The sequence below is a fragment of the Cololabis saira genome, chromosome 8 (genome assembly GCF_033807715.1).
Source record: "Cololabis saira isolate AMF1-May2022 chromosome 8, fColSai1.1, whole genome shotgun sequence".
Lineage (NCBI taxonomy): Eukaryota > Metazoa > Chordata > Actinopteri > Beloniformes > Belonidae > Cololabis > Cololabis saira.
This window is the reverse complement of record NC_084594.1, coordinates 35,620,853-35,637,549: the sequence shown is the minus strand read 5'-3', so window position 1 is coordinate 35,637,549 and position 16,697 is coordinate 35,620,853. Positions and strand designations below refer to the sequence as shown.

Genomic DNA, 16,697 nt, shown 5'->3' with positions numbered 1-16,697 from the left:
TGTGACAAATTGACTTGAATGTTTTATTTGAGATTTGCACAAATATTTTGTTATTTGCACAACTGTCAACCTCAGTGGAAAAGTCTGCCTGTTTTTTCTGCCTGTATTTTAATTTAATTGTTATGCAGGAAAGGGATATTTGTTTTATTTTATTCAAGAAGCATTTTTATTCTATATATGCAGGCAGTTTATTTTTATTTCATTTGTTTTATACATTTTGATATTGTGCAGACCTCTGTTAATAAAGGAACCTGTGTGACATTTGGCACGAGGCTTTGTATTAAAACTGTTTTTTTAAGGGTTTGCCTCAGAAATAAAGGAAGCTAACAGAGATGCTATGCTATAATGCTTTGGGGGAAACCCCAATTATGGCACAAAAAAATATCGATATATATCGAGTATCGCCATTCAGCTAGAAAATATCGAGATATGACTTTTGGTCCATATCGCCCAGCCCTACCGTAGAGGTGCAGACTGTTAATAAAACCCGTTCATTAAAACAGAGCCGTATTTGTGCAGATGTGCCCTATTATATGAGGACTCACCTCCTCCACCAGTCCTCATCCTCCTCAGCTGGACTTCTTGTATATTTGTTCTGCCAGACTGACAGAGAACAATGCCCATCTGATTTTGTAACTAAAAATGGTCTGTGGTCTTATTTTGAGAAACAATGTTAGGGGTGATGCTCCCAATGTTTTGCTTCTTTGTTGCCCCTGAGCACATCTGTCTGCTGTTACAAGGGTTTACATGAAAATGGAGACAAACGCAGACCCCCACCCCGTCCACCCCGTCCACCCCGTCCTCCAGTCCTTTTTCTGGCTGTCTATCAGCGCTCTGGACTTTGCAGACAACAGGAGAGGGGCTTAGCTGACGGGAGCCAGAGGCACTGCGATAAGGCCATCTCTCTGCATGAGAGCTCATCAGAGCTGACAGTGAATACAAATTGGTGCCATTAGCTGCGAGGGGGAGTAGATGCAGGCGGGGTGGGGGGGGGACTACGCTGGCTCCTAATTATAGAGCGGGTGAGCCCCCCAGGTCGACCACGGGAGCGTTGGGGTGCGTTAGTAACGAGGTGGTCGTAAACAGCGAGGGATCACATCAGCGCACCGTGATGGTGGTTTACGTTTCATTGAGACGAGAGCACGTCACACCTTTTCCCCAGCGAGGGACTCCACACACCCAGAGGGCAGATGGCATGCCATAAACGGTAAAAAAAAGGGATGCTTTACCATGCTATAAAGTCAAAATCCTGCAATTATTCGTGTTTTGTCTTCCTTATAACTATAATTATTCTACGTGGTTTCTAATTACACCCTTTTTATGAAGTGAATAACATACTAAACCACTGAGTCCCTTGTAAGAGTCACAGCAAGACAACCAACTCGATCCCCCTCTCCACAGATCCATCCCAGGCCTTAACCGGGGAGTAGCAGAAAAAGCTGACCGATGCAGAGAAGCAATGAAAGTGGACAAAACGTATGTAGTGTAAAAAGCTCAAATTCTATTTCAATTCAATTCAATTCAATTTTATTTATATAGCGTGTAATACAACAGATGTTGTCTCTAGACGCTTTCCAGAGACCCAGAAAATGAACATAAACATAAACCCCCGAGCAATTATTACATAAACAATGGCAGGTAAAAACTCCCCCAGTGGGAGAAAAGCCTTAAGCCAAACAGTGGCAAGAAAAACTCCCCTTTAGGAGGGAAGAAACCTTGAGCAGGACCAGGCTCATAAGGGGGGACCCTCCTGCCGGAGGCCAGACTGGTGGGTCAGGGACGTCAGCAGCACACAGCAGGCAGGTGGAAGCAGCAGCGGGATGAACAGAGGGGGGGGACGCAGGCAGGTGGAAGCAGCGTCCAGTTCTCCTTCTGCCATTGTTCCAACTGGAAAAGCCCAGCGCTAACAAACTGAGGCCCCGTTTACACGGAGCAAAAACGGAGGCGTTTTCATGCGTTTTGGCCGTTCGTTTACCCGAAAACGGAGCTCAAAGTCACCAAAAACGATCATTTCTGAAAACTCCGGCCAAAGTGGAGATTTTCAAAAACTCAGTTTTCACGTTTGCGTCTAAACAGAGGAAAACGGAGATTTAGGCTTCAGAACGTCACATTATGCAACAGAAACGTCACCAGCGTCATGTGTCCGACCTGTGTTTACAATTAGTTTGGCCACCGTCAATATTTTCTTGTATTTTACCTGTTTTATATTCTAAAGTCACACTTAAAAGTAACTCCACTTCTCTGTCACTCCAAACGAAAGATCTCGTTCCGTCTTGGAAGTAAAGCCTGAATTATGGTCCAGCGTTAAATCGACGCAGAGCCTACGGCGTAGGGTACGCGGCGATGCGCGCCGTACGGTGTGCGTCGCCGCGTACCCTACGCCGTAGGATCTGCGTTGGTGTAACGCGGAACCATAAATCAGCCTTAACTGGAAGTTACACGTGTCATTTGTTGATGTTTTTTCCAGGATTCTGATTGGCTGGCATGACGTTAACAGCATATTTATGCGGATCCGTGTAAACGAAGAGATTTTGAAAACGATCTCGTGTAAACAAGGGAATTTTTCAAAACGTAGAGGGGGAAATATCCGTTTTTGTAAATACCCGGCTATGTGTAAACGGGGCCTGAAAGTGGGCGCCACGGCCCCCCATCATGCCAGAGGTCGACTTAGTTTGGTCCGTAAACGGAGTCCACTCACGTGCACGTGCACTGGGACAAAGAGAGTCCAGTCCAGCCATAGCTTGACTAACTGTGGGTGTAACTGATCTGCGGCCTGGCCTGCGCCCTCCTTTATCTGACGCGGTGACTGAGGTGAGCCGAGCACCTGCCGAGTCCTCGCCTGTTACCGTTCCCTCTCATTTAGCAGCACGGCTAACCTCGCGCCCGCTCTCCTGTAATCACACAGGCATTCTTTAGCAGCGCTGTCACTTCTCCTCGGGCTTTGAAGCGTGCAGCTTACACAAACCCAAATGACGGCTGTAAATGTTTGACATGAAGAGAAGCTGTGTTGAAAGAAGCTGCTGAGTGGCGGTGCAGAGAGGTCCCGTGGGCCCACGGAGTCGCTGATTAGAGGAGGCTGACAGGACTGGCGGTGCAGGTGGGGGCTCAGGCCTCCTGCAGAGACCTACCACTTCCCTCTGCATGTTTACATGCTCAGTGAGGATGTTAAGAGTTCTGCATCACAGGAAATAATGTGAGAAAGTTTTTGCTCCATTTAAGATAAGACCTGAATCTGGATCTACGTCTCTGTCCCTCTTACTGTGTGAGTACTGGACGTGATTCAGCTTATAAATGAACTTTTTTTAGCCCTTTAATATCTGACATTTGAAATAATGCAGTGAAGACCCTCTTTTTTATTTTATTTTATTCGTTTTTTTTAGGTAAAAAGGAAGTTCTTCCATCAAATATGATAAAAACACTAAAAAAAAGACGTTTGTTTGTGCGGGTTTCTTTTGTCTTTGAGATATTTTGCAGGAAAGTGCAAAACGGTTGACACCAAGCAGTGAAATACCACACCGCGGGTCAAAGGTCAAGCAGTCATGTTGCACCTGAAAGACTGCTGTCATAAAGGTTCATTTTATATGCGTGATCACATTACAACAAAGTTTCAATCAGAGAAATTGAGTGGGATGGATTTAGAGGCCTTGGCTTTGTAATAGAGAACCTAAGGTAAACATGTTGAAGTATATTTTAGCAGTTCGAAACCGTGCAAATGCTCGTTTCAGCCTCCACTTTAATAGTAAATGTCACCCACGAGCTGTGCCCATGAGCATAAGTATACCTTTGTACAGGTCCACGGGCGGCAGACACTTGTGAATATTTCATGCATTGAGGCTCGCACAAATTAATGAGTTGTGTCATGTCAAGCAAGTGTCTTCAACCTGTGGCTCTGTCGCCTGTGGCGTCACAGCTCATTACTGCACCTTATTAAAAGTTTACTTGACTGCCAACGTTGCAGTTTTTCCCCCCCCCAAACACGCCTCTGAAGCTTTTTTTGTGCCGCTCCATTAGCCCTGCCGCAATAAAACATTCGAGCAGAGTCTCATCACTCAGAGGAGAGAAAAGATTCTCTTAACCGGAGTTTTGATTCTTTACATTGACAGCATTCAAAATATTTGGCAGGGATTCCTGACAAGTGCTGCCTTTGATGTGTGAGAGCATGTCACCTCTCCGCCCCCTCCTAAACACCCTCATTATCCCTCCTGCTACTCTGGTGTGTGTGTGTTTGGGGGGGGGGACGTACCTCTTTCTGACGGGTTGGAAAGAGCCTGAGGGCACCGCTCAGGTAGAGCAGCTTGTTTGTGACGTGCCGTAGTCTAACTGGGAATTATTGTCACTTTTTTAGTTTATTTTGTTTTGGTCATATACATTTTAAGATGTTTGCATATACACACTGTATATGTATACACACAGGTATAAATATATATATTATATATATGTACACATTTCCTTTTTTTTTTACCAAAAAGGTATAGGCTGAAGCCTCATGGCTTATTTTGTCTATCCTTTTCAACAAAAGGCAGACTACAGAAAAAAAAGATACTAATAAGAAGAAAACGAAACAAACGAACAAAACAAAGAAAATGAACAAAGAAGAGAAGAAAATAAATGTGGTCACTCACGATTGAGGATAGCTGCAGGTGGAAAGTTGCATAATTTATACAGTTTAATATGAAGATAATTTATATTAGTGTTCTATATTTATCTATTATTTTAGATTTATAATTTTTTTTTAATTTGTAAATTGAGCTACTTTTTTTTAGTTCCTCATCCAGGCGGTTCCATAGTTTCACCCCTTCGACACTGATACACCTTGACATTTTTTTTGTTCTTGGCCATTTCTGCTCAAAAATGCCATAGCGCCTTAGCTACTTTCCCTCACCTGGAACAACTCCAGGATACAGTGTGGGAGCATCTGGTTGTGTGCCTTGTACATTGTTATTGCTGTCTTAAATTTGATTAAATCGTATACTTTTTTCACTTATAACATTGATATTAAAGTCATTTAAATGGCCGTGCTTGGATTTATAGACACCACATTTGTTTGCACTTTCCATTATCTGACACACTCCCTCCTGAAAACTGCTGTGAACAGAGAAGATCACTCTGCCCATCCACGTTGCTCATTGCTCGTTTCCTTAAGAGGGTTAAAGAAGCAGACCTCAAACTCCCGTCCCCATCACCCCATCCTCCTCCCTACCTCCGTCTCCACAGGGAGTGTTGCGTGCTGCTCCTCGCTGACACTGGCAGCGGTCAGCACTTTTAATTTATCCAATTTGAAACCAGAGGAATACGCAGTGGGGCAGAACACCCATATCAGTATCATACGGTGAGTGCACAGCACGCTGTCAAATGCCAGGATGTGTATTGACCCCACTCCTAATTTCTCTCTTTCTCTGTCCCTCTGACAATAGCCCCTTTTCATGCACCGTAGTACTGAGAAGGAGACAACCAGGGTTGCATTTACACTTCAGTGCTCAATAGCATGCCTGTATTTGATTTAAATCAGCTGCTTAGATCATTTTTAAAAGCAAACCCATATCTGATATCTGCACTTAAAGCCAGTTCCCAGCTGGGGAAACGATGTGCAAGGTAAGACGGGCTTGGCTATCAACCAGGAAAAATGGGAAAATGAAAATGGGGCTATAGTCTATGAATGCAGTCAGGTGAAATGTACACAGGTGAAGTGGACGTAGACGGTGCAGAACGTGGACACATTTCCATCGACGCGTCTTTCACATACCTCATCGGTGTTTCAGAGTACGTGTGCAGTGAGTGGTTGCCATGGCAGCTCTGATTCGGCCTCGTTCTTCTTGGAAGTTGTGAAAACCAACAGAAGATATTATCCAGAGCTACTGTTTTCCTAAGCATACTTGGAGATCGGCAAAGGATTAGGGGTATTTTAAAGTGGATTTTAAAGTGGTCCTATCTGATCCGTGACCTAGTGGGAGTTGGGTGACCTGGGCTTTGCGGCGTAACATGCACTTCTGGATTCTGTCGCCTGTATTTGGGTGGAGAGATAGTTTTGGTGGTGCATATCTCCATGTTTACATGTCCGTTCAGCTCCGTGATTACATACACATCAACTACGACAGAGGCTTTGGTGTGAAAGGCTTTGTGATTTCCCTGCAAGAACTCAAACTCTTAACAAGAATATTTGTCGTATTTCTAGGTAAAATGTCTAATTTTTAGTCAATTTCACTTAAAATAAGTAGAAAAATCTGCCAGTGGAACAAGATTTTTTTGCTTGTAATGAGAAGATAAATCTTGTCCCACAGGCAGATTTTTCTACTTATTTTAAGTGAAAATTTACTTGAAACAGGTGAAAATGATAAAATAACAAGTAATTTTTCTGGTAATGACTCTTGTTTTAAGTGTAATGAGATGTTTTGACTAAAAATTAGACATTTTAACTAGAAATTAGGGCTGGGCGATTTTGGACAAAAATAAAATCCAGATTTTTTTTTCTGAAAACCCAATTTTCGATTTCGATTTTGATTTTAAAACTACAAAAGACAATGGAATACATTGTTTCAGATATTTTATCTTTATTTTTAAAGAAAAATAGCAAACAAATGTCCCTATTGGGAATGAAGTGCGATTGAAAGATACTGTAAATCCTCCTTGAGTTTAGTAAAGTGACAACATTTACAATTTTCTTGACCAAACAAAGATGACTAAACGAGCTCTGTCTGTAATGCAGCCAGCTGCAAAAAAGGAAAATCGATTTTCTGATTTTCCTTTTTTTAACATCGTCTTGATTAATAAATCCGATTTAGATTTAAAATCGATTAATCGCACAGCCCTACTAGAAATAAGACAAATATTCCTGGTAAGATTTTGAGTTTTTGCAGTGTTGTTAAAGCATAAGCATAAACTTTTCTTTGATCCAGTAAGTAACCCAGTGTTTCTTGAAAGTTTGCCAGGAGAGGTTTGAGTGGGACGGTCTTCCTTCTCTTAAGTCCTGCTGGAGGTCATAATCTCTTCTCAATGAGAGGAAGTTCTACTATTTCCATAGCGCGCTGCCTTGCAGGATGCATTAACAGCTGAATATGATACATGAGGTTTGCTCGGTCCTCCGCTTGTGTAGAAGCACGGTGGGCAATCGTTTCACATAAAGCCTCAAAATCACCGTGCTTCTTTATTACTGGATATGTGCTGTTGAGTTGGTGCCGTGTGCCAGGGAACCTTTCCTGCCCAAACATATTTCCAAACTAAACTGGGCCCGCTGGCTATTAATTTCAGATGGAGTGATATGTTGTAACATGCAGGCCTCCGAGATCATCGTCAGCAGCCAAATATTTTCTCAGCGGGAGGGGGGCCGGCCCGGCCCGACGGTGAGGCAGGCCTCCTCCCTGCGCTCCTATACCTCGTTTAAAACTGGCAAGCGTACAAAAATACACGATTGTGATGGTCTGGGGAAAGATCTGCGTCTGGATGCTGTGATGAATCTGGTGCTCTGCACCTCAACAACTACATTGTTCTGCAGGAGTCTGGCGCTCTGCAGTACAAACCTGCACTTCTGCCACAGTGACTCATTGCCTTTACCCGTCCTCTCTCTTCTGGTGAGTCAAGAACTCAGCAAGGCAGTCCCAGCATCTCCTGTTTCAGTTCAGGAAATCACTTTATGGTGTGCAACGACAATATGTTGGTCAATGTACAGTACAAAATAAACCATCTGGGTCTTTTTGCTATTAGGTTCAATTTTGGACCTAGTTCAGTGCTACTGGACACAACTTATACCTTTTCTTTTCATCTAAATATCATATTTGTTAATATTCACCAGATGTTCATGCAGACAGAGAAGAGACGGGCACGGTTCCAGCATCTTATTGGTGGTTTTGGACTTCTGATGTAGATTGTGGTGATCTTTGTTGGTGTGAGAGGCTCGAGGGCGGGGGAGAAGAGTCTACAGAGAGACAGATGAAGGGCCAATCCCAATACACCCCCTACTTTCTTCCACTAGCCCTACTTTCTACCACTAGCCCTACTTTCTACCACTAGCCCTACTTTCTACCACTAGCCCTCCCTCACTACCACTACCCCTAAAAAAGAAGCCACAGATTTTAGGACACTTGAAATCTTCCCAGGGCCCTGTCCCAATACTCCCCCTACCCCTACTTTCAGCACCGTCCCTAAAATCAGGAAGCTGAGAGCTAAAAGCTGTTTTAATTTCCGCTGTAGCGCTGTTAATATGCCACTTTATTAAGTTTTAATATTTATTCAGGCGTAAAAGTAACCGTTAAGATCCCCAACCTGGGCTCAAATAACGCCTGTTAAGAAATTTGATCTGATGTTTTTTTCGGAGATGATAAGCAGCAGCAGCTCACGGCCAGGTCAACCTGCGCCGTCGTCCCGGGGGAGAAACCTGCAGCTCTGTGGAGAATTACCGCTGGCTGAAATAAATCATTTAGGCAGATAAATGTTGGTTTAATAGATGAAATCTAACAGTTGTAGCTACGCCTGTTAAGAAATTTGCTCAGAAATTTCGGGATTTCTGCCTGCCTGCTCGGGAGCTGATTTATGGTTCCACGTTAAATCGACGCAGAGCCTACGGCGTAGGGTACGGCGTACTGCGCGCGTCGCCGCGTAACCTGCGCCGTAGGCTCTGCGTTGGTGTAATGCGGAACCATAAATCAGCCTTTATTCTGGCGAGGTTTGAAAAAGACTTTGCAACAACGGGCAAGCGAGTGATTATGTACATTCACTGAGTGAATATTATGAAAGTAAAATATATATTTCTTGCTAGAAATGTAATCAAAACGCATTTTTATGCAGAAACTAACTCAAAATATTGATTTTATTCACTAAAAAATAAGAAATGTCCGCCATGTTTTTTTTTGGATTCAGTTCGCAAATGACGACGAAAAGCATTCTGGGAAATTTTTCTGGCCCTAGTTCACCTAGTGAGCATCGGAAAACCCTCGATCCGTAGGGACAGATTCATAGCCACTACACTCGTTTTTCTCCACTCCCCCTAGTTGAAAAGAGGAATTGGGACACCACTGCCCTCACGGAAATGCGCAAAATTTAGGGGTAGGGCTGAAAACTAGGGGTAGTGGGAGTTTTGGGACAGGGCCAAAGTTACCTGGAAGCACCAGGGCCTTTGTCTAAAAGTAACATTTTGAAACCTTTAAAGGAGATGTGTTGTGGGAAAAACTCTGACATTACACAGCCCTTGTGACGATGTCTCGGGTCAGCTGGCTCTGAAAGGTCGCGGTTCAGGTTCTTGGGCAGCACCGACCCAGATCACAGTAGAATTACCTGACGTCTCCGGGTTTATCTCCAGGCAACTTCACTTCATGTTGGATTTTCTATAAGTCCCCATAAGGATGGGGAGCAGTGGAACGGCTCAACCCCCCCCCCCCCTAAAACAACATCTGCTATGAACAGAGGTACAAAGAAGACGTTGAAAACAGAGATGTCTTTCTGTGCTGTCTCGACCAGAAGCAGCAGTTTTTTCTTAACTAGACAGACGGACAGACGGAAGCGCCATCACAAGCTGGGAGAGAGGAGAGGACCGTCTGTGTCCAGGAGACCGGATCTCCCCTCTTCACTGCTCCTCACTCTTGAGTAATAGCTGACTATCCTGCACATCCATTCACCTGCACCGCTTCATCATTCAGACGCTAAACTCTCACCATAAGAGAGCATTAATAAAGATCTTTGTTGCATGAGGTGACCACGCTACTGTAAAAACACGTGTGGATGAGGAAAAGTAGAGGAAGAGAGTTTGGGAGTGTGAGGATCATGTTCCCTCACCAGCGTACTTTCACCTCCTAATAGAGCCGTGCTCGTTCCTCCGGGAGCAGAGCAATGTGTTCCCGAGACAAAGCCCCCGCTGTGCTCCTGCAGACCCCCCAGAGCGGACCTGCGCGCAGTAATGGGCTACTTTAAGAGTTTATCTGGCTCTCGTAGACTCTTGTGCACGGCTGCCAGCCTTTAAATCTCCAGGATAAGTCTGCGTGCTGTCAAGCTCTAATGTGGTTGACAAAGAGTGCAGCGGCTCAGCCTCTCTGAGCCTTCCCTATAATTGTAATCTGCTACTTCACGTTTGGAGCTGCGGACGGGAAACAGTGGATTCAGTGTGCAATCTAATATGTCTGGCTGGAGCAGATCAAGGACCATTTGCAAATTTGATTTACCTGCCAGCATTTAAATGATTCATCGAGCAAACATATACTTTCTGCTAACCTCTGGGAATTACTGCATGCTTTAACACAGCCCCTCAACTTTTATTTCCATCTTTTCATCTCTTTGCAGTGTGGAAATGGTCTTTCTTGAGCAATACAGTCCTTGTGAGTGTGCGTTTTGCGCTGGCGGCGGCCTCAGCTGAGCCCCGTCCGCTGCGTCACGCATGCTCAGTCAACGTTTCCATCGACCCCGCGGCCACGTGGCCCCACGTGAGGTGAAGGTTGACTTTGAGGTTTAGCTGAGAAAGAGTTGACAGAAGAGGGAATTTCATTTCATTTCATTTCATTTATTCCATTCATGGTATATATTCTCAATAATGTTGTACAAAATTTCATGAAGTACACATTATCACCATGAAAGAAAAGGAGCAGGAAGAAGAAAACTTATGATACCTGCCCCTCTCCGTTAATACAGTTACGTTGACTTACTGAACACCAATCTATCTATACACATATTTATAACATGAAAACAAACAAAAAATACCACTCTATCCATTCTTTTTGTCTTTCTCCTTCTTCTTTTTTGTAGGCACTTATCTTCTCTTTTTTAAACATTTTCTTAAGTTGATACAAACTTGTGCAACCTCTCAGTTCCTTGCTTTGTCCATGCCATAATTTTACACCTGTAACAGAAATACACCTTTGTTTTATGTTCAGCCTTGCAAAAGTATGTTTGAAATCATGTTTAAGTCTGTTATCCTCATCCTCCAATCTGAACAAATTTTGCAACTGTTCTGGTAACGATCTATTTTTTGCTTTGAACATTATTTTTAAAGTTTGAAGTTCAACCATATCCGCCATTTTCAACAAACCTAATGACCGAAACCGAATGATGTCTGGAATGACAGCACTTTTCTTCTAGCAGCCTTTTTTTTTATTTGTTTCCGCAGATTTATTCATAGTCTTGGAAAAAAAGCAAAAAACGAGTGGTGTGTGTGCGTGCGTGCGTGCGTGCGTGCGTGCGTGCGTGCGTGCGTGCGTTGCGTGCGTGCGTGCGTGCGTGCGTGCGTGCGTGCGTGCGTGCGTGCGTGCGTGCGTGCATGTGTGCGTGTGTGAAGTTGGATTTTTTCTGACAGCATCTTAATCTCACAGCGCTCCCTGGTGTAGTGTACATTACAAAAGGACAGGGGAGATAAGGTGTGAGGAAAGACATCCCATTAGATGCCATTATTCATGTTTTCGCTGACAGACCTCGGACACGCTACAGCAAAGAGTTAGATCAGACCAGACAGTGTGTGTATTATCAGATGACTGCGAGATTAGATTACGCGTTTGTTTCTTAATGTGCAACTCTCTATAGGGCATGTTGTTACTTTGCGCTCCTCACGTTCCCTCCTCAGCTGACAGATGCTCCATCCAGCGTCTCTCTGATAACAAACACACTGAGGAGTTGCTGACAACCTGCTCCAGGAGGGGCTCTGAGTGTGTGCGGGGGGGGTACACATGCATTCTTATTTGCACGCACAGACACTCAGGGAGTCATCACTCATCTTAGGACACCAGCATAAATAATCACGAGGTCTGACCACATGCTGCACTTCCTCTGACAGCTGCCAGTCACTCTGCTGACCTGTAAACATTCCTCCGGTGGGCACAGTTATTAAGTCAAACTATACAAATATAGCAAATCTAATGCTATTAATCTCTGCTTATTGGTGTTTCCCCGGGTTAAATTTAGATCTGGCTGGAGGACCGGTCGTATCAGATTCCATAGGGCGTGTGTTTAGAAAGGTCCGGAGATGGTGTTTATTTTAAGGCCCGGTGTTGAACATGTTGAGGAGTTTGCATGCTCTGGCGTCCAGACGTCTTCAGCAGAAACACCTACCGGCCTCACAGGAACCTTTGTTAGTGACTCTGAACACACAGGATATGGCTGCTTATGCACACCCTGCAAAAAAATCGTCCCTCAAACGTTTTCAAATAAGGATACGGCCTCTATGGGTAAAAGTCTTGGCTCGGAGCCTTCCCTTAAGCCTATACATCCCCACTGTGACCACATTTCCTACTTTTAATTATACGTCTGCAGACCACCGCTCAGATACGTGTGCACCGGTCAAACACGGATAACTGTATTTGACAGCTGATCATCTGGTTTCTTTCTACCACATTTCGGTTGAACAGCCAGCCCAAAGGAACTCTGGGTAACCTCAAACTGTGGTTGTGTGTTGGCTGTATTCACGGTGTGAAACGGGGCTTTCCTGCCATTTGAGTGGGTTCTCTGTTTGTGCAAGAACATGCGCATGCCGCCCATTAAGGAGTGTGTTTGTCCATGGTGGGACACGTGACCTTAGGTGACGGTGGCCTCTCTGCTCGGCTGGTACGTGGTTGCTGAACCAAGAAGAACATCTAAAACAAACACTCTAACACTGAACTGTTTGCAGACCAGGGGCCGGATTCACAAAACATTCTTAAGAAAAAAAATCTTCTTAAGTGTCATTTTTTTCTTAAGTTCAGTCTTAAGAAGAAAAAAGAGAAGAAGTCATATTCTCCAAAAAAATTCTTAAGTATTTTCTCAACTTTCTTCTTAAGTTTCTTCTTAAGAAAAAACTTAAGAATAAATGGTATTCTTGAAATAAAAGTTTAAGTAGTCAAATTTGTTCTTGACTTTTTTCTTAACTTTAAGACAACCTTGACTTGTCTTAAAATGTCTTCTGTGAAAAGGTAAACCTCTAAAATCACCTTTTTCAACACATTTTAGACAAGTTTAGACTAGTAGGTCATAGTTTGAGGATATACTTTCTAATTAATTACACAAAGAGCCTGTTAACAGTTTGTTAGCATGTTAGTTAGCGTGGTAGTTAATTATTATTAATTTTCCCCAATAGTATTTTTTTTTCACACATTAATCTCATCCACCATAACCTTGAAAAGTTCCTGCATCTCTTTTTCTCCTTCTCCATGTTTAGTGAGTGACTGACGGTTAAGACACAAACTACCTGTATATTAGGGGTGTAACGATACACTAATCTCACGATACGGTACGATACACGATATTGAGGTCACGATAACGATACGATATTATAGCAATATTTTTTTAACAACCTTGCATGAGGAACATATGACTGGAAAAAATTGTCTTTTATTTGAACAAAATACAAAACAATGCTGTGCATTTGCCCTTTTGTTTTAGTTTGTAAGGCTTTATAACTGTTTAAGTTTTAAAGAGAAAGCCAGGCCAACCATTTTCCACAAACTGAACTAAAAGTAAATGTCAGGTTTGCATTATGCATCTTCAGTTTCATACAAGTACAAATATTTTCCCGTGATCGGGACCGCAAAACAGTATTACTTTCTTCTGAGCGTAGTAAGATTTTGGTGCGCAGGTCGAGGCGCGGTCGGCACGCATGGTTGGATGTGCGTTACTAGTCAACACAATAGATTAATATTAATAACACAACCTCCACGACACGTATTGTGACGTTTTTGTATCGCAAAATTTCGTGGCACGATATATTGTTACACCCCTACTGTATATATTTGTTTGTTGGCGCGTGCAATGCAATGACATATTTTAAGAAGTTCTTAAGTAGGAAAAATAAGAAATTCGTAAGGAATGACAGTTCTTAAGATGATTCTTAAGAAAATATTGAGGAATTGCACTTAAGAACTTTCCTATGACCTTCTTAATTTTAGATCTTAAGACATTTCTTAAGGTCGTTCTTAAGAACATATTGGTGAATCCGGCCCCAGGTTTGTCTGGGCTTGTAACGACGGATCAACTGCATTGACCTTCAAAACTCTGTGTACTTATTGTAACCCGGTCTCAGCCGAATTCTGCATCTGTGTTTCTGTGTGAGCTGCCTCTGTGAGTTACACAACGCTGCTGGTGGGAGACCTCCTAGATCTTTCTATCCCATCAGCAGCTATTAAGCTATCAACACAGTATTACAGACACGCCGGTGCACTTGCCTCTAATGTGCGGTGTTAAGTTCCTGCAGTGTTGGAAAGCTGTCAGATAAGTCCTTGGTGCATGTCAGTTGTGCATGCCTACTGTACGTGTGTAAAAGTGCACGTGTTTGACTTGGGCTGGCGTTAACGGACACATTTCTGTCTCCCTGCAGAACTGAGATCTACTGGTACTGCTCATCACTTCGCCTACCTGCTCAACACGTCCGACTACCAGATCCTCCGTATGGACGAGGACCACGATCGCATGTACGTTGGCAGCAAGGACCACATTCTGTCCCTGGACCTCCATGACATCAACACCAGTCCTCACATCGTAAGACTTTTCTCATGCAAAGCCTCACCTCACCGCGACCCCTCACACCTAAAATGGACTGTGACATTGGGATGCAGCAGGCGCTCACATCCGCCGTCATCGCGGCACAGTGTTCTGTTCTTTTAGCTAACACGCACGTTTTTCTTAGATTGCACCTTTTCTTGGTGTCATTTCATTTAAAGGCTGTTACTGGGCTGTGACAATCCCGACAGGCATTACAATAATAGCCCGGGTGGATATCTTTTTCACAGTTTTAGTCCAAAAAGCCAATAAAAACCACTGATGTGTATCGGTTTGGATTGTAGCAATAAAATGTCCGATCCCCCCTCACAGATCCACTGGCCGGTATCCGAACGGAGACGGATGGAGTGTCTCGTGAGTGGGAAAGATGCCAACGTAAGTATGACTGAAGACAAAACCTCAGCTGAGGTGATTTCCATCAACTTGACTGTCTAAAAGAAAAGAATATGTTTCCTTTTTTGATTTTTAGGGCCCGAGCACTGAAGGTGCGAGGACCCTATTGTATCTGTGATGTTTATTATTCTTCTTCTTATTATTATTCTTCCGAGAAATGAATTGCCTTTTTGGAGGCCTTAACATGCTCGAAAACTCACCAAATTTTGCACACGCTTCAGAAGTCACGAAAAATTACGTATTTTATGGGCGACAGGCATGGGTCGACAAGAATGGGCTCCATAGCGCCACCTATTTCATGTTTTTCGACGAGCCCCATAATATGTTTTGACTTACAGCAATGACTTTTATGTGTCTATTGTATCAGACAAAGCTCTACGAAAAAGTGTCTTGGACCCATGCTTGTATTGTAATAAAAGTGCCCAACCCCGTCCATTGCTCCCTCTGGTTTTATTGTGGGGAACCTGTTCAAATAGCTGTCACCTGCATGTTCACATTTGGCCCAGTAAAGCACTGGTTCCCTCCTGTCTCGCCAAGGAGACAGAAATGAAGTGGAGCAGAGACGCTCAGTCTCAGCATGCTGCCGCCTGCCAGCCCCTAGGGCGGGGAGAGCAACCTCACGGGCTCACGCTTTTATATATTACCCAAATATATATGCACTGTATATACGGAAGCACAGCGTTACTGGTACATTTTAAAACAGAGTCCGTCTGCATTTGGTAATTCTGCAGGAGGGGCACCAGCCAACAAAGGGCATGGATTTCTGTTCACTTGTGAGGATAATTCTAATTTAATTGACCTCCGTCTTTGTGTTCCCAGGAGGAGTGTGCAAACTTCATCCGCCTGATCGAGCCTTGGAACCGTACGCAGCTGTACGTCTGTGGGACCGGAGCTTACAATCCAGTTTGTACCTTCGTCAGCCGTGGACGAAAACCTCAGGTTAGAAAATAAAACCCGCCCCAAGAATGTAGAGGGCAATAAGGTGAATGATTACTCCACCTGCCTCGTCTGTGGCACAGCCTGCCTCTCCCTTTTCTCTTTCGGGCCTTCCATCTACCTCACATTAGGGCTGGGCGATATGGACCAAAAGTCATATCTCGATATTTTCTAGCTGAATGGCGATACTCGATATATATCGATATTTTTTCTGTGACATAATTGGGGTTTCCCCCAAAGCATTATAGCATAGCATCTCTGTTAGCTTCATTTTTTTCTGAGGCAAACCCTTAAAAAAACAGTCAGTTTTAATACAAAGCCTCGTGCCAAATGTCACACAGGTACCTTTATTAACAGAGGTCTGCACAATATCAAAATGTATAAAACAAATGAAATAAAAATAAACTGCCTGCATATATAGAATAAAAATGCTTCTTGAATAAAATAAAACAAATATCCCTTTCCTGCATAACAATTAAATTAAAATACACTGTGCAATTAATACAATGTAGACGGTAACAGGCAGACTTTTCCACTGAGGTTGACAGTTGTGCAAATAACAAAACATTCGTGCAAATCTCAAATAAAACATTCAAGTCAATTTGTCACAAAATAAGCTATATCCAAATCATAAAAAAAAAAAAAATTTAAATCGATATAAACGATATTGTCTCGTACCATATCGCGTTTGAAAATATATCGATATATATTAAAATCTCAATATATCGCCCAGCCCTACCTCACATTATCCTTCCTTTACAATGCCTCTCCTCCATCTTTAAACCTGCTCGTGGTACCACATGGAGATGTGGCAAAGCAGCCGACCAGCCAAGCAGCCGCACCATCACACAGCTGTCGTCCCCAGTGAGCAGTTAAGGCTGCTCTGTTTAGTCTCCAAATTTAATGGGACCTCTTGAATTTCCCAAACCGTG

The 16,697-nt window shown here is 43.4% G+C and overlaps 1 protein-coding gene across 3 annotated transcripts in view; it reads left to right on the top strand.

Moving 5' to 3' along the window:
* Positions 1–16,697, top strand: part of LOC133448910 (semaphorin-3F-like) — an 80,377-nt gene that overhangs the window by 31,968 nt on the left and 31,712 nt on the right. For all 3 annotated transcript variants that reach the window (XM_061727888.1, XM_061727889.1, XM_061727887.1), the window contains exons 3-5: positions 14,255–14,415; positions 14,749–14,811; positions 15,649–15,768. In XM_061727888.1, the coding sequence (XP_061583872.1) occupies positions 14,255–14,415; positions 14,749–14,811; positions 15,649–15,768 (344 nt within the window). The remainder of the gene's footprint in view (positions 1–14,254; positions 14,416–14,748; positions 14,812–15,648; positions 15,769–16,697) is intronic.